Source organism: Rhinatrema bivittatum, chromosome 3 (genome assembly GCF_901001135.1).
Source record: "Rhinatrema bivittatum chromosome 3, aRhiBiv1.1, whole genome shotgun sequence".
Lineage (NCBI taxonomy): Eukaryota > Metazoa > Chordata > Amphibia > Gymnophiona > Rhinatrematidae > Rhinatrema > Rhinatrema bivittatum.
This window is the reverse complement of record NC_042617.1, coordinates 250,029,419-250,056,458: the sequence shown is the minus strand read 5'-3', so window position 1 is coordinate 250,056,458 and position 27,040 is coordinate 250,029,419. Positions and strand designations below refer to the sequence as shown.

Here is a 27,040-nt window from a genome sequence, read left to right as displayed (position 1 = left end):
CAGGACACCCTCAGATTCTCTCTCTCTTGATTCATTATAATATGTGTGTAATAAACTTGGTTATATGGCCTCTAGCAATGAGATCAGCTCTCCAGTAGATTACAGCATGTAGGGAGATCCATTCTCTTAAATTTCCAATACTTTGTAGAGCTTGACTGGTCTCCAGAGAAGCACTGGAAATCTCTGAATGTTGGCTGATTCAGCAAGAGGAGGAGGTATCAGCACATGCAGGCTGGAGAAGGAGAGAGGAGAAGTCAGTGAAAGAGGAGGCAGCAGCAGCTGAACAGGTGGGAGGGAGAGAGTTGGATGAATTGGTATGTGAAGGTAGTAAAATGGAGAATGCCGGGCTCAGGCTCCCCTGGGAAAACATCTGATCAATTTCAGACTGAGCCTGAGAATATATGCCAATGACAAGTAACCCTTTTGGGCTAAAAAGGCAGAGCATAAATGTGTAAAGATAAGATTAAAATATTCCTTCCTCTAAGGCAAAATGCTGCAGAGTCAATAGAGAGGTTGAAAATCTTCAGAGAGGAGATCTGTGTTAGTATGGTGTAGCAAAAACGACAAGAGGCAGGTGGCACCTTATAGACTACCCAAATTATTGAGGCATGAACTTTTAAGGACAGAGTCCACTTCTTCAGATGTTGCATAAATGTTGGACAACTATTGCATGCTGGATGGGTAAAAATAGACATCAAAATGAATCCAGAAAAGACAGAGGTCCTTTAGCTAAGAAACTCCTCCTGCATGTCATGACCTGTAGCTGCTGCACTACACAACTGCCCTCAGATGATTACGATTAAATGCACAGTTTAGGCATCATTCTTGACTCCTCTTTAATTGGTGAAAAACATGCTACTGATATAACAGGAAAGGCTTTCACCAAGTTACACGTTGTGAGATGACTGCATCCTTTCCTGGTTCAGTTTAAGGTCCTGACATTACTTTTCAGGTTATTGAAAGGTCCAGGCCCTGTCAGATTGGTTGGTATACTCCCCTTGATCTATCATATCAGCCCATGAGACATTATCATAGATATCTAAATCTTTAGATTTCCAACTGGAAAAAAATCAGGACATAAGCATTTTCTAGATTAAGCCCTAAACTATGGAATATGATGCCCAAAGAACTTCGCTTGGACTATTATTCTTTCAGGTGTAAAGTTCTGTATTCTGAATCTTTCAGTAGGTATATTGTACTGGAAAACTGTATAATTTGTGTTGTATCTTGAAATTTGTTGTATGCATTGCAAACACCACACTGAACTCTTTGGAATTTGTAGTATATAAGAAATAAATTGCAATAGGAGGCAGGTGTACTTATGAGAAAGACATGCTGGGTCAGATGAAAGGTTCATCGAGCTCAGCATCCTGTCTCCAACATGTCAGTCAGGATCACTTTTGATTTTTTTTAATGTGTGGAATCCATTTTATCTGGGCTTCCAAGATGGCATTTTGTTTTTAAATGTCCAAGCCTCAGTCAGTCTTAGCTCTAGCAATTGCTCCTTTAGTTTCTTTCTAATGTTTCATTTTATCATAATCTCCCTTTTTAAAGTTAAATGCTACTGCACTTGATGTTCTCTCTCTGATGATTACTATCGTCAAGCAGTCCTACCTCCATTACCTGTCACAGCAGACCTGCAATCCACTGACAACTAGATCTAAAGTGATTCCTACTCTTATGGATTCCAGGACCAACTGCTCCATGAAGCAGTCATTTATGGTTTTTAGAAACTTTTCTTCCCTAGCATGCCCTGAAGAGACATTCATCCAATCAATATTTGAGTAAGAACTTTACCATTCTTATTGTGTTGCAAATTATATTAGCCTTTCTAATCTGTTAGCTTTTCACAGGCTGTTTCATCATTTTGATCAGGTAGCTGATAGTATGCTCCTACTGCTATACTCTTGTTGCGACCGTCGCTGCCCGACGTCTCCACTACGCCCACCTTACCGCTTTGGCGACTCCCTCTTTGCCTGTGAGAAGTTTGGCTGCCGTGGCGTCCTCATGCCATCCTCCGCCGGTGTCCCCGGACTGGCTAGACGCTGCACTCTGCCATGATTTCACATGGCATAAGGGCGCGCGCGCGGCCCCGACTGAAGTACCAGCAGTGGCGCAAACCTCAGGGGCGTCCCCCTGAGATGACGTCATCCACACCGGATATTTAAGATCTCTGAAATCACTAACTAATCGAGTTAGCAAAGGTTTACCAGACAAGGGTTACTCTGCCTAAGCTACTCTGCCTCCACGGACTTACCAGGGGTACCCGCTCCTCGGGGGCTTCGTTTCTCTTTTGCTTTTCAGATCTCAGTCTGGAACCGATACTCACTCCTCGAAGACCCTCTTCTCCGGACTTGCTACTGAATACTACTTCTGCCAGGAAGTCATCGCTGCCTACAACATCAGTGAGTTACTCTTTCTCTCAGCGTTCCCTGGAACCAGGTACTCGCTCCTCGAGGACCTGCTTCATTCCCAGCTCCTGGGCTGCTTCTAAGAAACCTTTGTGTGAGTGTTACCATCAAGGTTCTGTTCCTGAACTCTGCATACCCTGCCTACTCACTATATTCAGTTTCTCTACAGCTCAGTTATCCAGGATCGCTGTTCCAGTTTCTGAGGGACTACAGCCCAGCCGGGCACTCCAGCTTACTACTACCACCTCTGGTGGTTCAATATACTGTTTAATAAAAGAATTAGTGTGTGTCAGTCGAAGTGGGTCCCCCAAGATTGAAAAGCAAGGGCTCCACCTCCCCAAAGACCCCATTAGGCCATTTCCTCTTCCCTCCTCAAGACTCTATTACTCTCCTACTCGCCTCCCAAAGAAATACCATCAAATCTTTTCACCTTCCCTCCCTACCAAGATACTATCAATCCCTTTCCCCCATCCAAAGATCCCATCAAGCACTCACTCTCACCCCCAGGCTCCAAGACCCCAACAAGCACTCTTTCCTGCCTCTAACCCCCCCAGACACCTACTTAGCAGTGGCAGTCCGAGTCTTTCTCTGTGTGGCTGATCATGCGCTACCCAGTCCTCTGTGCCGCATGCCATGCAGTAAGATGCTTGGTTGACGATGCCAAAGAAAAATTGGTTCTTACCTGCTAATTTTCATTCCTGTAGTACCAGAAATCAGTCCACATTTCTGGGTTTTGTAGCCCTGCCAGCAGATGGAGGCAGATAAAGTTTTACTGACACTGCTATATAACCAAGTGTGCCACCTGCAGTCCCTCAGTATTGACCTGTATACAAGTCAAGATGTAAAGCCTACAAAATTTAACAGCCCACCCCTCAGCAATGAACAGGAGGATGGTGACACTATAACATACTAGAAAAACTCTGTTCCAGAATATAAGTAGAACAATGAGAACAGCAAAGAGAACTGTTAACAACTCTGCATTACAGACAAACCACCAGGACAAGCGACCGACTCTCCCTCCCTTCTTATGAGAGGGCCCCTGGACCGATCTGTGGTACTACAGGAATGAAAATTATTAGGTAAGAACCAATTTTCTTTTCCAGTACGTACTCAGATCAGTCCAGACTCCTAGGATATACCTAAGCCCACTAAACGGGTGGGATCTGGAAAGTCCTGCTCGCAGAGTGCTCTCACCAAAGCTCGCGGAAGCCAGAGCCTTGACATCCAAGAGATAGTGCCTGGCGAAAGTGTGCAGCGACTTCCAAGTCGCTGCCTTGCAAATCTCCTGTGGCGATACCAGCTGCGCCTCGGCCCAAGAAGCTGCACGCAAATGTGACGAATGAGCTCTCAAACAGTCCAGCACTAGCCAATCCTTAGAGATATAAGCCAAATTGATTGCCCGTTTAAGCCAACTCGCAATCGTAGCTTAGGAAGCCTTTTCCAGAGAATAAAAAGGTGATCCGACAAGCAAAAATCATTTGTGACCCTCAAATATTGTAGTAACACCTGCCGAACATCCAAGGACCTCTGCTCCCTTGCATGAGGAGTGGAGGAATCCAAGTCTGGAAAGGCTGGAAGTTCCACAGGTTGATTAACATGAAACCCTGATACCACCTTTGGCAGAAAAGAGGACACCGTGCGCAAAGACACATCAGTCTCTGAAATCTGCAGAAATGGATCCTGGCATGACAAAACCTGGAATTCTGAAATTCTCCTCACCGACCAAATGGCCACCAGAAACACCACCTTAAGAGTCAAATCCTTCAAGGTTGCTCTCCTCAAAGGTTCAAAAGGAGCCTCACCCAACACTGTAAGTACCAGGTTAGGACTCCACAACAGACAGGAAACAGAGTAGGATTAAATGGTCAATTTTCTCAGTGGAAAAGGGTAAACAGTGGAGTGCCTCAGGGATCTGTACTTGGACCGGTGCTTTTCAATATATATATAAATGATCTGGAAAGGAATACGATGAGTGAGGTTATCAAATTTGCGGTTGATACAAAATTATTCAGAGAAGTTAAATCACAAGCGGATTGTGATAAATTGCAGGAAGACCTTGTGAGACTGGAAAATTGGGCATCCAAATGGCAGATGAAATTTAATGTGGATAAGTGCAAGGTGTTGCATATAGGGAAAAATAATCCTTGCTGTAGTTACACGATGTTAGGTTCCATATTAGGAGCTACCACCCAGGAAAAAGATCTAGCCATCATAGTGGATAATATTTTAAAATTGTCGGCTCAGTGTGCTGCAGCAGTCAAAAAAGCAAACAGAATGTTAGGAATTATTAGGAAGGGAATGGTTAATAAAACAGAAAATGTCATAATGCCTCTATATCGCTCCATGGTGAGACCGCACCTGGAATACTGTGTACAATTCTGGTCGCCGCATCTCAAAAAAGATATAGTTGCGATGGAGAAGGTACAGAGAAGGGCAACCAAAATGATAAAGGGGATGGAACAGCTCCCCTATGAGGAAAGGCTGAAGAGGTTAGGGCTGTTCAGCTTGGAGAAGAGACGACTGAGGGGGGATATGATAGAGGTGTTTAAAATCATGAGATGTCTAGAACGGGTAGATGTGAATCGGTTAGTTACTCTTTCGGATAGTAGAAAGACTAGGGGGCACTCCATGAAGTTAGCATGAGGCACATTTAAAACTAATCGGAGAAAGTTCTTTTTTACTCAACGCACAATTAAACTCTGGAATTTGTTGCCAGAGGATGTGGTTAGTGAAGTTAGTATAGCTGTGTTTAAAAAAGGATTGGATAAGTTCTTGGAGGAGAAGTCCATTACCTGCTATTAAGTTCACTTAAGAGAATAGCCACTGCCATTAGCAATGGTAACATGGAATAGACTTTTTTTGGGTACTTGCCAGGTTCTTATGGCCTGGATTGGCCACTGTTGGAAACAGGATGCTGGGCTTGATGGACCCTTGGTCTGACCCAGTATGGCATTTTCTTATGTTCTTATCCCACCAGGGCCCAAAAAGAAGACCCGTGGGGCCATGTGATGCTCATCCCATGTGTGTCTGTGCGAGCCAGTGTGCATCTGTGTGTCTGTGTGAGAGCCTTTGTGCGTGTGTATGCCTTTGTGAGAGCTTGTGTGCATGTGTGTGTGTCTGTGTCAGAGACTGTCAGTGTAAAAGTCTGCGTGCGTCTGCATTTGTGTGAGAGCCTGTGTGTGTCTGAGTGAGAACCCATGTGCTTGTATGTGTATGTCTGTGTGTGCCTGTGAGTGCCTGTGTGTCGCATATAGACTCTCACAGATATGCAAATACACATTTATTTATTTATTTATAACTTTTTCTATTCCGAAGTTCAGGTAACAGAGTTACTTATCACTCCGGTTTACATTGCAACAGATATAAATATTAAACAATGACAACAAGTGTTGTCATTGTTTAATACACATATATATTATGTTAAATACACATATATTAATGTTAAATACACATATAATGTGTGTATGAGGGAGAAAGAGTCTGTGTATGTCAGACAGGAAATATGTGTGAGAGTATAGGCATGTATATGAGAGGGAGTGTGTATGAGAATGAATGTGCTATTATATGTCTGTGAGAGAGAGAGAAGATAAAATTTGTGTGGCCCTACCTCCCCCAATCCACAACAATCTCAGGGTGACTAGAAATCAAATGATCCCAGGGATGCAGAGGAGATGTTTTAATCCTTATTAGATTTAATTATTGGGTGTAATTTGATGTCTCTGCTAGTTTTAAATATTTTATTGTTTTTTTGGGAAATATAACATTTTCAAATTATTTTTTATTCATCAGATGTTTTGAAATATTTTATTGGTGTTAGGGAAATTTTGGATATTTTATTCGTTAACTGGTTTGAAATATTTTATTTTTTATGACTGATTTTACTATTATGATTATTTTATATTTCTTGATTTTCTTTTATGAAGAATGTTTCTGTTCTTCCACTGTTGCTCTGCATATAGAGGCTGGCTTGTTGTAGGTTCCAGTTCAGTTCTTCTCTGCTCATTTGTATTTATGAAGTGGAGTTAGCTTGTCTGGCTCCACGCTAGTAACGGAAGTAAAGTGAGCGGTAAGGGTTAAATGAGGAAAGGAAAAGGTCACGAAAGGACATAAGGGAGAGGGGGGAAGTTAGCCAATAGAAGAGGAAGATTTGAATGCTGAGATTGTGATTGGTGGAGGGGGAGGATACAAGGGGTAAACGGCTTCCCGCCTCAGTCTGTGAGGAACGGCTGAGGCAGCGAGCAGAGCTTTTCTTTGCAGGAGGCAATTTTGAGGCAGATTATAGTAGGTACATACGTTGAAAAATAATAAATACTTATTCTTGTTAGTACCTTATAGCATACTTCATCTTGGGATACTCTCTAGTATTCCTGGGTGCATGACTAGTTCTTAGTTCAGGGATTTTTCCCTGTATGATTTAAAAAAAAAAAAAAAATTAAATTACATTTAAAAAAAAAAATAAAATCAACAATAGAAATATATTCTGAAGCATAATGTTATATTGTTGGTTTCCCATTTTATTTACCGATAGTTCCGGGGCATGCACCCCCCCCCCGTCTCCTGTCGGGGACCATGCCCAAGCGGGCTTCTGTTCGCTGTCGGCCCTCCGTGCAGCCTCCGGGAGCCCGCTCCCTTGCGGCCTGCCTGCTGCCTCGGCTGAGTCCTCCCGGGCTGCGCGCGCCCCCTCCCCCCCCCCCGGGAGCCTCTTCCCGCTCTTGTCCCTCCTCCCCCTGCGGTTTCAGGGCGGCGCGCTCGCATCCCGACGGGCGGGCTCGAGGCCGCGCTCGCCGATTCCGGCGAGAGCGGCCCCGAGCCTGATGACGTCTCTGCTGACATGCCTTCGGCCCCGCCCCCCGGGGCCGACGGGGTTGATGACGTGGCGGAGGTGGTCTCTCGATGCCTCCGCCTCTTCTTTTGGGCCGTGGGACACTGAGGTGCCTTCCCTTCCCCTGGGTCGGCATTTCGAGGAGTCGGGGGAGGGCGTTGACGCCTTCCCTGTTCGGTCACCGTCCCCGCGCGCCAGGGGGGCGGGGCTCCTGACTGCCCGTGCTGCTGCCGGCTCGCGGCGCTTCGCAGCTAATTATCCTACTGCAGGCAGGGGTCGGGGGAGAGGTCCGGGGAGGCGTGGGAGGGGGACGGGGCGGGACTGCGGGCGGGAGGTGGCCATCTCCGGTCCTCGGGGTTAGTGGCAGCAGTCAGAGGAGGCAGGGAGGAGCAGGTGACAGGGTGGAGAGGGCTGGAATAGAGAATGGGGTTTGTTCCACAGGTTTGCCTAGGGCCCAGGCTAGTAAGGGGGGGCTATAGTAGGGATGATAAGACGGGTAAGGCGGGCTGGAGGAGCAGGAGTGGATGGGGAGGGCAGCAGGATGATAGCAGGGGAGAAGATGTGCTCTATGGGAGGCAAGGGGCAAGGCTGCAGAGCGATAGTGGAATGGGGGTAGGACAGGATTTCGGGGGGGGTGGATGGATTGGGAACAGGACAGGGAGGGGCTCAGGGCGCAGGTCCCTAGCAGTGGTCCGGTGGGCTTAGCGCTGCGCAGGGGTAAAGCGGGCCAGTCTTTTCAGGTCAACATTGGTACTAGGGGAAATAGGGAAGTGCTCGGGCGGGGTGGGATAAGGGCCAGTTCAGAGAGAGGTAGGGAGGTTTTTTTGTCTTTCAGAGGCAGAGGACGATGCACGGCTGGTACAATCTCGGCAGGAGGCGTGGAGGGAGCGGGACTTTGAGGACGATGGCGGGGGACGAAGTGCAGGATCGGAAACAGGAGGTCAGGATAACAAGGTTACGCGAGTGTGGGAGGCGGCACAAAGTGCAGGGAGACATGCAAAAGGAAAAAGTCTAACAAAGGGAAGACAAAGAAGAAAAAAAGTGAAGGTTTCGAACAGTTCGTCAGATAGTGATTCAGACTCATCAGACGGGTCTTCGGAATCTGGGTCCGAAGTATCCTGCTGTTTTGGGCTGAAGGGCCTTTACAATTGGGCAGGGGCAATCTGCGTGGGCAACATTGGCAGAGCTGTGGGAAGGAGTTCCTAGGAAATTGAGGAGACGGATTCGCAGGAGACGGTATGTGAATATCTTTAGGTTATTGGAAGGGAGGAGAGGTGTGAAGACGAAGTAGAAAGAAGGGATAAGAAGAAACAGAACAAGTTAGGCGGAGTTAAAGTGGCGAAGATATAGTTAATTGGGGTGAGAGGATTCTTGAGGTTAGCAAGCGTCGTGGGCCACTACGATTGTCACAGTATGGGGCTTTATTGGCGTATGCTGATAGCATACTAGGTGCTTTCCGGGATTACAAAGGTTGGGCGTGGCTCAACTATGATGAGAAAATTCCGGGATAAGATGGCGGGGAATAGGGTTTATGTCATGGGAATCGCAGGATATCAATTTGTGGTTAACACAAATGACATATAAAGGTGTGCGGGTGCAGAGGGATGTCAGTGGGAAGGGATAGCGTGGTTGGTGAGTGTTAAGGGGTTTCGAGGTAGTAGTGAGGCAGGGCAGCCCTTTCGGACGGGGGGGGGGGGGGTAGCTGGGAAAGGATTGCAAGCGGTCAGGCCTACGGCGGGAGGGAATGACGTGTGCTGGAGATTTAATAAGGCAGCATGTTTATTCCCAGATTGCAAGTTCAGACACGCGTGTGCTACCTGCGGAGGAGCTCATTCGGGCCCTCAAATGCGGACAGAGTAGTGGACAGACAGGAAAAGGCGGAAAAGTTTGATGGTTTAAATGAGTTGGCTATTTCGCCGGTCTCGTTGCCGGCAATGAGTGCATGGTGGACAAGTATTCGAAGGCTGTAGTGGGGCAATTTTTAAGGGACGGGTTTAAGTTAGGTTTTGTGATCCCATTCGTGGGTTCGATGCAAGGGGGGAGGGGGGTAGGAACTCTAGGTCCGCCAGAACATATGGGCGATCGTGCGGGTTAAAATAGGGGCGGAAATAAGGTTAGGGAGGGTGGCGGGGCCGTTTGAGTCGCGGACATACGTTGATATGTATTTATCTCCAGTAGCGGTTATACCGAAGAAGGAGGAGGGTAAGTTCCGGTTTATCTTAAATTTGTCTCACCCTAGAGGCTCCTCGGTGAATGAGCAGATACCAAGGGAATTTTGTTCGGTGCGATACGCCTCGTTCGACGAGCAGTGAGCTTAGTTCAGTCAGCAGGACAGGGGGCGCTATTAGCGAAAGCGGATATTGAATTTTTCTGGAGTTATTCCCTATTGTAGGGGCGCTTTGTATCTTGGGAAAGTGGTTAGCTAACAGGAAAGTTTTGTTCTGGTGTGATAACTTGGGCGTCGTTCAGGTTATTAACAGACTGTCTGCCAAATGTCCCGGAGTATCGGAATTATTGCGGGAGTTAGTTTTCCAATGTTTAACTTTGTATGTCACGATCAGAGCGAGACATGTGCCGGGTGAACAGAATGTAATAGCGGATGCACTATCTCGTTTAAGTGGCAGGACTTCAGAGCTCTAGCGCCGGGAGCAAGGTCCGAAGGGGAGCAGTTCCCAGAGCACCTGTGGAGACTGGGCAGTTGTCAGCATGGTCGTTGATCCGGAAGTCATTGGCGCCTGCTACTTGGAAGGCGTATCTGCGTGGATGTGGAGTGATAAGTCAGTTTTTGGAAGGACAGGGGTGGAGGGGAGGTCAGGTACAGGATACGGGACTGGTGGAATTTGTCTTTTGGGCAAAAACCAGGGGTTATTCGGTGGCTCCAGTGCGTTCATTTTTGGCGGGTTTTTCTTTTTCTTTTTTTTTTTTTTCAGAGGTTGAGGGGATGGGGGAATCCGGTGGGAGTTTCTTTTGCAACGGGTGCTAAGAGGGTGGAGGCGGGAAACGGGAAGGGTGCCTGATAGGAGACTTCCCATTCGTTATGCTGATTTGGGAGTGTTGGTTGGTAGTTTGCCGGTGGTTTGTGTCTCCGGTTATGAAGTGCTGTTATTCCAGTCGGCATTTGTGTTAGCATTTTTTTGGAGCTATGAGGGTGACTGAGTTGGTCGCGACATCTAAGAGGAGTGATGTTGTAACTGGCTTGTTAGCTGAGAATGTGTGGATCTGTCACGAGTCGGTGACTATTTGCATCCACCGGTCTAAGGTGGACCAGTTAGGAAAAGGGCACGTGATAACGTTAATTCCGGCGGCGGATGATCCGGCGCGCCCTGTCCGGTGTTTGCGGCACTTTGTGGCAGTTCGGCCTAGGACGGGCGGTTTATTGTTGTTACCCCAGGATGGTTCGCCTGTTACGGTTTACCAGTTTGTACAAGTTTTGGAAAAAAGTGTTGCGGTTGGTCGGATGGGATGAACAGCGGTATACTTCACATTCGTTTAGGATTGGGGCGGCGACTTCAGCGGCCGAGCGAGGGCTCACGAGCGGTGCCATACACGCTATAGGGCGTTGGAAGTCCAATGCGTTTTTGCGATATGTTCGGAAGGATCAATAAGTGGGGTTTACCACAAAAAATAAATAAATAAATAAATAAATTTAAAAAAATTTTAAAAAAAAATATTTATTTTTTTTTTTTGAGATGAAGGCATGTGGTAACTTTGATGTGTTTCTTGCAGAGCGGAGACAGCGTTCTGGGGAGCAGGAATGGGCCTGGGTTGTGGGTCATTCCTTTATTCATTGGGCTCAACATAGAGCTGAAAATAGACCTTATGGAACGCATTTGGAATTGGAAAATCGAAATTGGAAGGCCAGATGGCTCAGTCATCGAGGAATGCGATGCGATGGTCTGCTTCCTTTCTTACAAACCTGTGTGATGGAGATGCGGATGCCGAAAGTGTTGTTAATACATCTGGGAGGCAATGATCTTGGACATGGGACTTGCAAGGACTTGATTACAAACATCAAGAAGGACTTCAGTACACTGTTCAACGTTATGCCGGAAACGACATTGGGGTGGTCTGATATTATTTTGCGGATCAAATTTCTGGGAATGCCGCTATGGCATAAGAGTGTGAAGAAGATGAACAAATTGGGAAGTGGGTTGTGCAGCAAGGGGGGTTTTGGGTGAAACATGAATGGGCATGGGAGGTAATTCCAGGTTTCTTCCGGGCGGATGGTGTGCATTTATCTGATATTGGCATGGATCTTTTTAATAATGACATACAGGAGGGTTTGGAACAAATGATAAGGAATATGGAGGCCGCAGTGGGGGGGGAACAATGATAAGGGTTAATCATTGTTCCTGTGGCGGTAAACCCGAGCCCATAAGGTTTTGAATTTATGTAATGGTTAAAAGTTGGTTGAAGGGGGGAATCTCGTGTGGTGCGGGGGGGCTGCTACACGAGATTGACACTGAGCAAGAGGGGGGCCGATGCTCAGAGGATTGTATCAATTAAGCTCTACACTGGAAGAGGTGGGGGGCATTATTGAGATATGAAAATGGGGTTATGTATTGTATGCATTGTTTGGGGGGCTCGGGTATGGTTAATAAACTGCGGCCTTTTATTGTCCAAACAAAAGATTCATGTCATTTGTGATAGGGAAATGGTGAAAAGGGAGAATGGGGTTGGGGGGAAAAGGACATCAAGCCGAATCTGATATCTTCCAGTTAATGAAGTGGAGTTAGCTTGTCTGGCTCCACGCTAGTAACGGAAGTAAAGTGAGCGGTAAGGGTTAAATGAGGAAAGGAAAAGGTCAACGAAAGGACATAAGGGAGGAGGGGGAAGTTAGCCAATAGAAGAGGAAGATTTGAATGCTGAGATTGTGATTGGTGGAGGGGGAGGATACAAGGGGTAAACGGCTTCCCGCCTCAGTCTGTGAGGAACGGCTGAGGCAGCGAGCAGAGGCTTTCCCTCCCTCCCACCCGATTGAGGGCTGCGTTTTTAGGGTTGTTTGTAGGGGAAATGATGTTGTCGCAGTGGCGGTAAACCCGAGCCCATAAGGTTTTGAATTTATGTAATGGTTAAAAGTTGGTTGAAAGGGGGGAATCTCGTGTGGTGCGGGGGGGCTGCTACACGAGATTGACACTGAGCAAGAGGGGGGCCGATGCTCAGAGGATTGTATCAATTAAGCTCTACCACTGGAAGAGGTGGGGGGCATTATTGAGATATGAAAATGGGGTTATGTATTGTATGCATTGTTTGGGGGGCTCGGGTATGGTTAATAAACTGCGGCCTTTTATTGTTCCAAACAAAAGATTCATGTCATTTGTGATAGGGAAATGGTGAAAAGGGAGAATGGGGTGGGGGGAAAAGGACATCAAGCGAATCTGATATCTTCCAGTTAATACTTTCTGGTCTCTAGTCTATATTTAGTCAGGGTCCATCTGTGTTCTGCATATGTGACCGAGGTGAGGTAATTTGCTGGAATATAATTTCTGTGTAAGGATCTATAGCAGTCTGATTTGTTTTGTTTCCTAATAGGAGGTGTATTGTTGTCCTAAGGCCTGGTGTAATATATGCAGTGTTACCTTTTCATAGATAAGGTTGTTACTGTTTGAGTGCTGGCAGTTAGGTTTATTTTGGTATTGGAAGTTTACTATATTGTAATGGTAATTCTGTTTATTAAACATAGAAACGACAGCAGAAGACGACCAAACGGCCCATCCAGTCTGCCCAGCAAGTTTCGCACTTTTTTTTTCTCATACTTATCTGTTACTCTTGGCTCTTAGTAACCTTTTGGTTCTATTTCCCTTCCACCCCCACCATTAATGAAGAGAGCAGTGTTGGAACTGCATCTAAGTGAAATATCTAGCTTAATTAGTTAGGGGTAGTAACTGCCGCAATAAGCAAGCTACACCCATGCTTATTTGTTTACCCAGACTATGGGTAAACAAAGGACTAATTCAGTCCTTGTTGGTTGTTGTCTGTATATAGATCCACTTTTCTTCATTCCCCCTGCCGTTGAACAGAGAGTTATGCTGGATATGCATTGAAAGTGAAGTATAAGACTTTCTCCCCTGCCGTTGAAGCAGGATTTCTTGGCTTTCTGAGGGCCAAGCCCACACCCAACACACATTACAAAAAGTCTAATTCCATATGAGTTCCAAGTATCTTTTTTGCTGAGTTTCCTGGCTGGCACCATAGCAATGCATGTAAATATATGTATATTTTGATATTATTGTTTTAGAAGAATGTAATTTTGAATATTCTTTTTATGTAAAATCTGTTATAAATGCATAATTTGTGTGTGGGGAGTCTGTCTTTAAAGGGTGTGGAGGGTGTGTGTGTCTGTGCAAGGCTGTAAGGTTTGCCTAGGTACCTAATACCCTTCTCTTGACCATGGGCTCCAATATCAGTTGTTTAAAATATAGATTGCTGGAGGGAGCTTGGCTTTTTGGATTGGCCCAAGACAGAGACTGAATGAATGGGGAGAAGGGGGAGCAGTACAGTAATTCTTGGCACAGGGCAGCAGAGAAGCTAGCACAGGCCCTGTGTGGCTGCCAGAGCTAATCCACTGCTGCTGCTCCCAGCATTCAGAATGAGACAAATCCAGTGCTCAGCATGCTCTCTCAGTTTCATTTAGCTTGAGGATAAGCGAGGTTGGAGGAAGAAGGTGAGGGGGTGCTTTGTGAAATGCATAAAATGGGGCTGGCCTGACCATCTGTTTTCTGCACGCTGCCCATTAATTACCACACTCTGGGGCTCATACTGTAGCTAGGGAGAGGCATGCATGATTACATATCTCAGAAAGGAGATCATACACATTTAAGAACCACTGCTGCAGTCTCTTGTTGCTGTGAAGTGTTAAGAGCGGAGCCCATGTGCTGGCCTGGACATGAGCATCAGGTAGTACTTACTTTTCCGTGGCACATCTGATCAGGTCTGAAGGCACAATGGTTGGGAAAGAGTGTGTTAGAGAGAATAAGTGTATGTAAGAGATATTAGAAAATAATTGATTACCCTATCAGAAGCCAGCGCAGACATTTCCCTCTGAATTCTGCAGCCACAGGGATGGATTCAAGCTGGAGACTTCCCTGTTCCTGGTCGGATGCTGAGAAAGATGAAAAAGACAGGAGGAAGCTGGACTGATTGATAAAGTCCTTCCTTTCTAGATCTGGCTTGGGGCTTGCAGGGATTTCTAGTCCTAAGAGACAGAAAGTTTCTGCTTTTTTTTCTGAGTCTCTTCTGCTCTTTGCAACCCTATTGACACTAGAAGAATAGGAAAGCAACTGCGCATGTGCAAAACTTCTCCGCTGAGGCCGTGGCGGGGAGATCCCGCCTGCTTAAGGTGGATCTGAGGAATTACTGATAGCATGTCAGACAGAAAGAACAAGTCAGGAATCTGGTTTAGTCCTGCTGCTGCATCTGTATAGAGGTTAATAACTACATAAAATGATACCCTTTTATTGGACTATCTACCTTTCTTGACTGGCTTTTGAGTGCTAATACTCGCTTCTTATTTTTCTTTGCTGACCTCGGTTTCCCGGTATTGAAATAGCCTACCACAGTAATTACTACTTTATACTTGTATGTGGTATGATCCAGTCTCCCTGCCCACAGTCTTAATTTGGCATGGCTTGTGTAATCAGAGCATGCTCACAAAGCTGTTCTAGGGAAGTCAGAGAGCGCAGTGCATCCCTGACCGGCTCAAATAGTTAGAGTGGAGGAGGTCCCCGCCTCTCCTCCCACTGGCGTAGAGCGTGTGTAATAGTGCAGACGTGCAGGGAGATGGCTGATTGGCTAAGGTTTGGAAGATCCGTAAATGGGTGGTTGTAGAAAGTTTTTTTCATTAGATCACCCAAAAGCAGGACCTGTAAGTTGTTCTAACTCCTTAATAGAATATACGGGGTGCAAACCTGTGAATTCCTATTCTAGCAAGGAAGGGTAACCGGGAAGAGTAGAGCAAGTGCTGTGGGATTAATCAGAGAGTATTGTGATGTGAGACTCTGATCATAATTTATTGTACAAAAATAACGCCTTGTTGAAGTACATTTGCGCATACACTAGTGGAGCAAGAGACAGCAAAAGAATATTACCTGAAGTTTCCAGAAACAAACACAGAACTGTAGCCAGGCAATTGTGGCTAAATGAAAAAACGTTTGTACACGACACCACAAACTGGGAGACTTACAGCTAAACCTTTATTACAGATCTTATCAGCAGCTGTTTCCAATAGCATTCGATTAGTAGGTTCTTACCGTTCTATTTTTGGATGGAGAATATGCACCTTTCCTGGACATACCCAGATTAGTCCAGACCAGTGGGTTATATCCTCCTACCAGCAGATGGAGGCAGAGAACAAACTTCGAGGCCTGGCTATATAACTCTATTTAACTCTAGTGCCATCTACAGCTTCTCAGTATTTCTCTGTCTCCAGCAGATGGTGGTCATACATCCTGCAGCTCTGGACTGAGTTTTTGCAGGGCTCCCTGAGGTGTGAGGTTCCGGTCGTGGGTGGAGCAGGGCGAACAGGGGGTTGGATACCTCCGGCTGTAGAGCCCTTGGCTTCTGGGGAGTTGGATAGCCAGGGGACTGGTTCCCTCCAGGCTCCGAAGCCCTCTTCCAGCGCCTCCTAAAGGAAAGTACCTCTGTGGGGATTTTTTTTTCTACAGGGGTTTTTCTCTAAGTCTAAGGCTTGCCGTTTTAGGCAGTGCTCTGCTGGGGGAGGAGGAGCCTCCTAATTCCTGGAGTCTCCTCCGGTGAGGAAGTAACTCCTGGGCATATTCTAATTATTGTTCTTTTTTTCTGTCTTCTTTAATTATCTCCTTTATTTTGTATAACGCTATTGCTTCTACTTTTCACATTGTATTTTTCTATCATTTTTGTTATATGTGAACCGATGGGATGACTTGTTGAACATTGGTATACAAAAATAAATAAATAAATAAATAAATGTTGGCCTCAGGGCAGGCATTCTGAGGCCCTAGACAGTTAATCGCCTGGGCTAGGCTGGGAGCCTTTTTTTTTTTTGTGACTAGACTCAGCTCGGCAGATTTTTTTTCCTTCTGGTATCCCAGTGGAGCTGGGCACTGAAAGTGCCCTGGTGAAGGTTTATAGGGCCTGTGGCCTTGTTTTAGAGTTGGATGCTCACTCTCTCTGTGCCTCATGTGCTGGGGGGGGGGGGGGGGGGAAGGCTCTTCTGGCAAGCGTCAGAAAGCCTAGGAATGTATCTGGGGGAAGAGCAGGATCAACAGCTATACCCCCTGGGGTCGAAGGTTACCCAGAAGAAGAAGGCTAAAGAAGTGTTCCTCCCCCCCCCCCCCCCCCTGCTTTCTTCGCGCTCCCCAGCAGTGGTGGAACCGGGCCAGAGAGACCCGAAGGATACAACTTCGGATTCCAGTAGCGAGGATATGGGACCCGGTGCTTTTTCCCTGGAGTTTGTGCTACTAATGCATGAGTCCTTCCTAGCTAGGAAGGGTGCAAAGAGGAGGTCTCAGGTCAGCGCTGGTGGCTCTGCCAAGCGTCTAAATACTCAGGTCCTGCCTTCCCCAGGCCCTTGGGCAGCCACGCCCCAGGGTGACTCTGATCCTGATTCGGAGCCAGAGGCTGGTGGGGATGACTCGTTGCTAGAAGCCCTTGGGGGAATGACCCTCGGGTGGTTCAGCTATGTAGGCAGGAGGAATTGCGTCCCTTTATTCCCCAGGTGCTGGAGGAGTTAGGACTCAAACTGTCACAGGAGGATTCGGACAGCGAAGGGGTCAACCTGGTCCTGGAAGGGCTGCGAGGACCCCCCTCGGCTTTCCCAATTCCGAAGAAAATACAGAAGCTTATCAGCAGGGAATGGGATGCCCCAGTTGCCGGCCTCAAGGTTGGACGGGCCATCAAGCTGTATACGCTGTCAGAGGAGCATTTGCAGTCATTTCGGACCCCCAAGATAGATGCAGCGGTCTCCGCCATTAGTAAGCAAACTACCATTCCTGTGGCAGGGTTCGGCGGCTCTGAAGGATGCCCAGGATTGAAAATTGGAAGTCCACCTGAAGCGCCTTTTTGGCGTCTCGGCATTGAGCCTCAGAGCGGCTGTATGTGCGAGTATAATGCAGCGCACCTGCCTGGGTTGGATTCAGCAACCACAGGATCCGTCCGCCTTAGGGATCATGTCCTAGGCGCAGGTGGCACGCCTGGAGGTGGGAGTGGCTTACACAACGGATGCCCTGTATGACCCGGTAAGGACTTTGGCGCATTTCATGGCCTCTTCAGTAGCGGCCTGATGCTTGCTGTGGCTCCAGAATTGGTCGGCTGACTCATCTTCTAAAGCACGTTTATGTAACCTCCCCTTCAGGGGGAAGCTCCTGTTTGGCGAGGACGTGGACCAACTGGTAAAGTCACTGGGAGAATCCAGAGGGAATAGGCTCCCGGAGGATAGAAAGCCTTTTCAGGAAGCCTTTGACCCGGGTCAGAGATTCCAGAAGATCTAGGTCAGGAAGAGGGGGTTCCTCCGCTTCCTCTGGATCCAGACCTTCTTTGGGACGTCGGCAGTCCTTTCGGGGACCCAACCGGGCTGCGAGAGGAGGTTCCGGCCAGGGAACTGCAACCCGCAAAATCTCCCAATGATATCAGGAGCACCCACTCCCCGGAGACAGCGGTAGGGGGGAGGCTGTCCCAATTCTACGAGGAGTGGGCAAGAATTACGACCGACCAGTGGGTACTACAGGTGATCCGCTTAGGTTACACCTTAGAATTTTCTCACCCGCCCAGAGATGCCTTCCTGGTGTCGCGCTGGAAACCACGCTACGCTGGTTCCCTACGCTGTCTGATAAGCCTACAGGCCATCATTACAGTTCCAGAGGTGGAATGAGGGGCCGAGCGGTACTCCGTGTACTTTGTGGTGCCAAACAAAGAGGGGACATTTCAGCCCATTCTGGACCTCCAACAGGTGAACCGGAGTCTGAAAGTCCCACGTTTTCGAATGGAAACCCTGCGCACGGTGATTGCGGCAGTACACAAGGGATAGTTCCTCGCCTCCTTGGACCTCACAGAGGCCTACCTCCATATCCCGATCCAGAGCGATCATCAGCGGTTCTCGATCCTGGGACAGCATTTCCAGTTTCGTGTGCTCCCCTTCGGGCTGGCATCGACACCCCACACCTTCACCAAGGTTATGGTGGTAGTTGCGGCAGCCCTTCGGCGGGAAGGAGTAATGGTGCACCCATACCTTGACGACTGGCTACTCCGGGAAAAGTTGAAGGAAGACTGTCAATGGACTATTCATCACGTGACCCACCGGCTGCAGTCGTTAGGGTGGGTGATCAACCTAAGAGTCACCTGGTTCCTTCCCAGGCCCTGGAATACCTAGGGGCTCGCTTCGACACTCGTCTGGGCCGGGTGTTTCTGACAGAAGAGCGAATGCGCAAATTGCAACAGCAGGTGATTTGCTTGAGGACAACACAAACTCCTTCGGCCCGGGACTATCTTTAGGTACTGGGATCCATGGCCTCAACAATAGATCTCGTCCCGTGGGCATTTGCTCACTCGAGGCCGTTACAGCAAGCTCTCTTGTCCCGATGGAGCCCAGTGTCGGAGCAGTATCAGGTTCAGCTGCCCCTCACCTCGCAGTCCAGATCCAGCCTGGCATGTTGGCTTGTGGATTCCAATCTCCAGAGAGGAATGCCCCTCGAAACCCCAGACTGGGTAGTAGTGTCCACAGACGGTAGCCTCCGAGGCTGGGGGGGCGATGTGCCTGGGCAGAGCAGCACAGGGCGTGTGGCTAGAATCAGAACAAGCTTGGTCCATCAACTGCCTAGAAACCAGGGCTGTACGCAGGGCATTGGAAGCATTACTGGATCTGGTGCAGGGTCGGATGGTTCGAGTGTTTTCAGACCGCCACCATGGTGTTGTACCTCAACAGCCAGGGCGGTACAAAGAGCCCTGCCGTAGCCCAAGAAGCTCATCTCCTCTTTGCCTGGGCCGAGTGTCATCTGGAGGATATTTCTGCCTCACACGTGGCAAGCATGGACAACATCCAGGTGGACTTCCTCAGCAGCAACAGCTGGATCGAGGGGAGTGGGTGCTGTCCAGAGAGGCGTGGAACCTCATTTGTGCCAGATGGGGGACTCCCCAGTTGGACCTCATGGCAACCTGCCTCAACGCGAAGACGACGCGTTTTTTCAGTCGACGGAAAGAGATGGGGTCGGTAGGTCTCGACGCCCTGGTGTCCAAATGGCCAATAGGGATTCTGTTGTAGGGCTGGTGGCTCCGGAATGGCCACGTCGCCCTTGGTTTGCAAATCTGGTACGACTAGCCACAGATAAACCATTACGGCTGGTGCATTTACCGAACCTGTTGCATCAGGGCCCTACCTTCTCGGATCGGGAGGATCGCTTCTCTCTCGCGGATTGGCTTTTGAGGCGGCGTCTGTGACTGAAGGAGTATTCAGAGCCAGTGATTGCCACGCTGCTACAGGCCAGGTGCCCATCCACTTCCAGGGTGTACGTTCAAGTGTGATCAGTGTTTGTTTGAGTCCTGGTGTGCACAACAGGGGACTGGGCCAGAGTTGGCATCTGTCCCACATATTCTGGCGTTTCTACAGCAAGGTCTCTCCAGGGGCCTAGCGTATAATTCCCTACGAGTTCAGGTTTCCGCCCTAGGATGCTTTAGGGGGCGAATAGATGGCAGATCCCTGGCCTACTTTCTCAAAGAAGTCAAGCATTTGAAGCTGCCTGTTCGGAAACTGTGCCCAGAATGGAACTTGAACCTTGTCCTATGGGCGTTGTGTGTTCCACCCTTTGAGCCGGTGGGTCAGGCTTCTATCAAGGTCCTTACCCTAAAGACTGTCTTCTTAGTGGATATTTGCACAGCACAACGCGTTTCGGAATTACAGGCCTTGTCCTGCCGGGATCCGTTTTTGTGGATTTCAGCGGACAGACTGTCCTTACACACGGTACCGTCCTTTCTGCATAAGGTGGTGTCCACCTTTCATATTAATCAGTAGGTAGAACTCCCTGGTTTTCCTGAATGGTCCTGCAACTCAGCAACAGAGACCTGATGTTGTGTTTGTGGCATTGTGGACCCTTGGTCGCAATGAAGATGACTCCGCTCATGGGGAGGGGCCCCGTGGGGAACCACTGCGATAGGCTGAACTCAGCAGACACAGTAGGGATAGAGTCTTTATTGTACTGCTGTAGGTAGATGGTGAAGCAGGAAGGCAAGGCACTGATCCATGATGTGCCAGTACGTTCAACAGGCTCAGTAGTGTAGTCTCACCCAGATGGTCACGATAGGCAGGAGCCCGCAGTGCAGGTGACGCCATGAAAGGTGGGTGGAGCAGGAGCACCTGATCGTAGAGGTACTCACGGAATGACGGCATCTTCCTGATGGTAGAATGATGGGTCCGAAGGTCCATGGTGCAGGATATGATGGCTGGTAGGCCCTCGAGGAGCAAGTACCCGATAGTCCGATATCCTGAAATGTAGAAAGAGAGAGAGATCCCCGAGGAGTGGTTGTCTTTAGTTAGTGAGGACCCTGAAGGGAAGTTGGAAGTGAGAGACCCCCGAGGAGCAGGTGTCTAGAGCTTCTGCTGCAGCGAGGCCCTTGGAGAGATAGTGTCTAAGCGTGCAGCTTAGAGCGGTCAGAGTAGCTAAACCGGAGTCCTTGCTAACACGTGGTAGCGGAAACAGAGGCTTGTTATATCCGGAGGTACTGACGTCATGCGGTGGGGCCGCCCCCGAGGTTCCTGCCATGATGTGTATTTGAGCGTCAGAGAGGTGCGTGCTCGCGCCCTGGGAGGCCACAGGAGTGAGCATGGTGGACTGGGATGCCCTTGCTCATTTGAAAACACCGAGACTGTTACAGTTTTGGCTGCAGTGCAACCACCTCACCACCAGGGGTCCCTCTAGTGCTGGCTTTCCTGACAGGCCCAGTCCATCTCCTCTGTCCACTCTATGCTCTGGGTGTGCCCTTTTAACCCTGCCTGACAGTTGCCTCGGGGCTTCGGCATCTAGCTCTCCTGGGCTCCCTGCTCTAGCCTTGCGCGGCCTTCGGGCCTTTCCTTGCTTTGCCCTGCGCGGCCTTCGGGCCTTTCCTTGCTTTGCCCTGCGCGGCCTTCGGGCCTTTCCTTGCTTTGCCCTGCGCGGCCTTCGGGCCTTTTCCTTGCCTTGCGTGGCCTACGGGCCTTCTGACCTGCCTTGCCCTGCTTACTGTGCCCTGACCCAGCCTGAACCCAGACACTGCTACTTGCCGCCTGCCCTGACCCAGCCTGAACCCAGACACTGCTACTTGCCGCCTGCCCTGACCCAGCCTGGACCCAGACGCTGTTCTAGCCATTCTTGTCTCTCTCAACCTGGAGCCACCCTTCTGGGTGGTGTTCACGACTCCTAACCAGAGCCCAGTCGTAACAGAGACACTCTGCACCGGAGGCAGACATCTTGCCCAAGGAGAGAGGAGAAAAAGACGTAAGGCAGAGCGGTCGCAGCCGTCTGCGACCGGACGTAACACCTGCATTTGTTGGATTTGCGTAGGATTTTATTGCGCTATTTGAAGATTACCAATCCATTCTGGAAATCGGATCATTTATTTGTTCTGTTTGGTGGTCCTAGGCAAGGGGACAAGGCATCCAAGGCCACTTTGTCTAGGTGGCTGAAGGAGACTATTGCTTCAGCATATATTTGCAACGGCTGCGCCGTGCTGGTCGGTTTGACAGCACATTCGACGCGGGCACAATCGGCCTCTTGGGCAGAGTGCCAGCTGGTTTCGCCACAGGAGATATGTAGGGCCGCAGTTTGGTCCTCTCTGCATACCTATTCCAAGCGGTAATGCTTGGAAAAGGTAAGGCGCCAGAGGATTCTAATTTTGGGGAACAAGTGCTTCGAGCAGGTCTTTCAGGATTCCCCCCCCCCCCCGCCCTCCCAGTGTAGTGTGGTTTTGGTACATCCCACTGGTATGGATTGATCTGGGTATGTCCAGGAAAGAAATTTGGTTCTTACCTGCTAATTTTCGTTCCTGTAATACCACAGATCAGTCCAGAGGCCTGCCCAGACGTGGCTGCCGAAAGATTGGCTATCCTTTAGGGGAGCTACTATGTTGAAGAATTCTGAAGGAAGTACTCCTTTTACCAACTTTAAAGGAGTCTGGGGTAGGGCTTCCAACCTTAGGGGAACCAACCCTCCTGTTTTTTTCCTCTTTCAGGATGAATAAGATGTTTAAAAGCTATTTTCAATGGTTTTTTGCTTGGGCATCGACCAATACTGAGGAGCTGCAGATGGCACTAGAGTTATATAGCCAGGCCTCGAAGTTTGTTCTCTGCTTCCATCTGCTGGTAGGAGGATATAACCCACTGGTCTGGTCTGATCTGGGTATTACAGGAACGAAACTTAGCAGGTAAGAACCAATTTTCCTGTCTTTTTTCACGATATGTTCAAAACTTCTTATCTGTAATAAACTTAGTCCCACAATTAAAACGTAGAAACATAGAAATGACGGCAGAAGAAGACCAAACGGCCCATCCAGTCTGCCCAGCAAGTTTCGCACTTTTTTTTTTTTCTCATACTTATCTGTTACTCTTGGCTCTTAGTAACCTTTTGGTTCTATTTCCCTTCTAACCTTTTGGTTCTATTTCCCTTCCACCCCCACCATTAATGTAGAGAGCAGTGTTGGAACTGCATTTAAGTGAAATATCTAGCTTAATTAGTTAGGGGTAGTAACCGCTGCAGTAAGCAAGCTACACCCTTGCTTATTTATTTACCCAGACTATGTAATTCAGTCCTTGTTGGTTGTTGTCTGTATATAGATCCACTTTTCTTTATTCCCCCTGCCGTTGAAGCAGAGAGCTATGCTGGATATGCATTGAAAGTGAAGTATCAGGCTTATTTGGTTTGGGGTAGTAACCGCCATAACAAGCAAGCTACTCCCTGCTTTTTTGTGAATGCAAATCCTTTTTTCCACATTTCCTCTTGCCGTTGAAGCTTAGAGCAATGTTGGAGTCTCATTAAACGTGTGTATGTTTATTGAATAAGGGTATTATCTCCCGGTAGTAGCCATCATTCCCGCGAGCCACCCACTCTTCATTCATGTCCTCTAGACTTTATGGATCCACAGTGTTTATCCCACGCCCCTTTGAAGTCCTTCACAGTTCTGGTCTTCACCACTTGCTCCAGAAGGGCATTCCAGGCATCTATCACCCTCTCCGTGAAGAAATACTTCCTGACATTAGTTCTGAGTCTTCCTCCCTGGAGCTTCAAATCGTGACCCCTGGTTCTGCTGACTTTTTTTCTGACTGAAAAGGTTTGTCGTTGTGTTTGGATCATTAAAATCTTTCAAGTATCTGAAAGTCTGTATCATATCACCTCTGCTCCTTCTTTCCTCCAGGGTGTACATATTTAGATTCTTCAATCTCTCCTCATAAGTCATTTGATGAAGACCATCCACCTTTCTGGTTGCCCTTCTCTGGACCGCCTCCATCTTGTCTCTGTCTCTTTGGAGATACAGTCTCCAGAACTGAACACAGTACTCCAGGTGAGGCCTCACCAAGGACCTGTACAAGGGGATAATTACTTCCCTTTTCTTACTCTGTATTCCTCTCTATGCAGCCCAGCATTCTTCTGGCTTTAGCTATCGCCTTGTCACATTGTTTCCCCGACTTCAGATCGTTAGACACCAACACCCCAAGGTCTCTCTCCTGCTCTGTGCACATCAGCCTTTCTCCCCCCATCGAATACAGTTCATTCAGATTTCCACTCCCCATATGTATGATTCTGCACTTCTTGGCATTGAATCCCAGCTGCCATATCTTCGACCACCCTTCCAGCTTCCTTAAATCTTGTCTCATTCTCTCTACTCCTTCCAGCGTGTCCACTCTGTTGCAGATCTTAGTGTCGTCCGCAAAAAGACAAATCTTACCTTCAATCCCATCCGCAATGTCACTCACAAAGATATTGAACAGGACCAGTCCCAATACCGATCCTTGCGGTATACCGCTTAAAACCGCTCTCCAGAGAGAGTTCCATTTACCATCACACATTCTCTTCTGTCCGTCAATCAGTTTGCAATCCAGGCCACCACCTCGGCTTATTTTAGCTTCTTGCCTGTTCAGCATTTCAAGTATTCTATAAAGGCAATAAAAATATTTAGAACTTAATATTTTTGCTTAAGGAAAAATACCATTCAACTACCAGCTGTAATATGCAATGACAAATCCATGCCAGCTACCTCCAGATAAAGGCATGTGTTTTAGCTCCAATCAGTAATCTCTTGTGTTTTTTTTTTGGGGGGGGGGGGAAGTTGCCTTGAATGGTAGAGATACACAGATGCAAGATTTTCATTTTTTGCGGGGGAGGGGAACATGGATATTCTGTTTGTTTAATGTTTATTTCAGTTCTGCAAATTAATCAAACCAAAATTAACATTACATTTTAAAAAGTTCCTCTTCCCCCTGGGGAGCAGTTTCCTGCCCTGCTGGGTCTTCTTTAAAAATGATGCATGTCTGGGGGCCAGCTGGCCCGATGGTGTATTACAACCGTATAGTATTCTGTCCTCAGGATTCCTGCAGCCCAATCCCATCTTGGGGCATAGCTTCTCTTTCCAGGGATCTCAGGTTTTAGCCTTATACCTCCACTTCGGCACAGTTTCCATTAGTGGCTGTCCACATGCCTCCTGCCTGCCTGCCCTGCAATCAGCTGTTCCTACAAACAACTAATCTTATGGGTCCTACCTCCAGATTTACTGCAATTTTGTTAAAAAGTAATATCTGCTGTTCCTAAGAAGAGCTAATTGTGGGCTGGTAGGAAAAAGGCACAGAGGTGCTTAGAGCAGGAGAAGGTGCATGGACACTGTGTGCAGCTAGAGAGGATCACTACATGCCTAAACCAGCTGGTGGGATCCAAACCATTGGTGGGCACCATTGGCCAGTCCTGGCCTCTGGGATGTAGTATGCCCACCTTTGCTGTAATATAATGTGAATCATCTGCACATAACTGGTATATAACAGGTATATCAAATTATTAACATCATGGGTTAGTGGAGGAAATAATTTAGCTTCTTGGTAATGATGAAGTCCCAAACAACTGGTTTTAATCAAAGATCATGAACATGGTTATTTCAAATTGTTTTAAATAAGTACCCATTTTATATTATATAACTAGCAAAGAGTGTTTGCATTTATTGGGAGGTGGGGTGAAAAGGAGGGAGGTTTTGTTTACAGTTTATTACGTAGTTTAATGAATTTTTATTACATATATTTTGGAAACAAACCATTGAGAACATGCCACTCACTGGATGTATTCAATACCATTCACTGTTCCTTGAAAATGGAAAAAAGAGGGGGAGGAGCCTAGCATGATGGCCAACATGTGAACCCACTGCCAGAGGTTGGATTTCTTGATTGGCATATCCAACATCTGGGAGCAACTAGAGTTCCAGATGAGGTCTCACCAATGGAGGAGAATTTGGTGGTGTCATTGCAGAATTTAGAGGCTTCACTGAGCTCAGATGAATGAACTCCCTTCTCTGTGAGCAATGGCAGACAGCAGTGACATCCCTGGAGAGATATGATGATTCATAGTGCCGGGAGTGTTGCTTGATGCTGAGTCTGCTGCGGTCAATAGAGAGTCCTCCAGTGTGTGAGGGGACAAATAACACTGGAAACCTTCAACACTACCCATTTTCCACAATAAGGAAGCAGACTCAAAACGTGGTAGCCTTGTTGCACTTGGACAAGAACCAGGGTGAACTCTGTAGTTGCAGAGGTGGCTCCTTACTTCCTGGTCTGGTCCCGATCCCTTTCTCTCTTTCCTCATTACCTTCTTGATCTGTCTGGGCCAGATCTGGACACTAGTAGCCAGAATGGAGACAGCTGACTGGATGTATTCATCAACTGTGTGACTTTATTGTCAGGTTTTGGCCATTAGGAAGCAAGACATGCTTGTTTAATTGTGAGAGAGGAATATTATCCATACATGATTCCAGTGAGACCCTGGCTAGGGATAACTTGGTGCTTCAGAACAAACTGGAGATCTTAGCATGTCTCCAAGAAGAATTGGAGGAAACAAAACAATACTCCCTTCTGGGAATAATTAGTCTGTGAACACAAAATTCAGTGAAAGAAGTTTTATTTTGACAAACTTGCAAGTTGGGTGCGTACAAGAAATCAGACACGAATTACATTGTAAGCTCACAGGTTATATACCTTTCAAGTTTCCTTATTTTTAGCTTTGCGGTTAGCTTTTTCCTTTTTCCTTTTTCCATTTCTCTTTCTTGCCAGATGGCAGGCTGTCCTAACTTGCTGTTTCTGCAAAAAAGCTGGTGCAATAGCGGGGAGTGTGTGTGTGTGTGTGTGTGGGCGGGGGTCGTTGTCCTTTTTATATTTGGTGCTTTTATGCTTCTCTATATTCAGCCTGAATATAGGGATATTTCTTAACTTGACGGTTGAAGGAAAGGGGGGGGGGGGGTGATACAGAGGGAGCTGCTTTCAGAGTTCTGCCCTTTATTTCTTAATACTTAGCAAGGGAGAAGAAAGGATTTCTTAATTTAGCTACTAACGCCTCCTGCAGAAAGAGCTAGTGTCATAAGGGCTGTGCCAGTGTGCAGAGATTCAAAAAGGGGGGGGGGGGGCTAACTTTGGTTTTATGTCTCTTGTTTTCTACTTTGCAAAGGCCTGTCTATTCCACAGGCTGATTTGATGACGTGTAAGTGCTGTGTTTCCAAGGGAAGATTGGGGAGGGGGCCTTCATACTCTTTTTCCATTGCTTTTCTGCTTCATTGAGGCTTGGTGTGTTACTGGCCTGTTTTTCAGCAGAGCTTTGTGGTTTTTGTACTCCAGCTGCACAGC

The 27,040-nt window shown here is 47.7% G+C and overlaps 1 protein-coding gene across 2 annotated transcripts in view; it reads right to left on the bottom strand.

The window, feature by feature from the left end:
- Nucleotides 1–14,514, bottom strand: part of LOC115087339 (zinc finger protein OZF-like) — a 64,411-nt gene extending 49,897 nt beyond the window's left edge. The window contains exons 1-2 of one of the 2 annotated variants that reach the window (XM_029594434.1): nucleotides 14,245–14,514; nucleotides 6,740–6,816 (exon numbers count right to left, since the gene is read on the bottom strand). Coding sequence is in view for 1 of the 2 variants with exons in the window: in XM_029594433.1 (XP_029450293.1) it covers nucleotides 14,245–14,268 (24 nt within the window). In the remaining variant the exon portion in view is untranslated. The remainder of the gene's footprint in view (nucleotides 1–6,739; nucleotides 6,817–14,244) is intronic. The other variant, XM_029594433.1, reaches the window with a different exon arrangement.
- Between the last annotated feature and the right edge of the window lie 12,526 nt (nucleotides 14,515–27,040).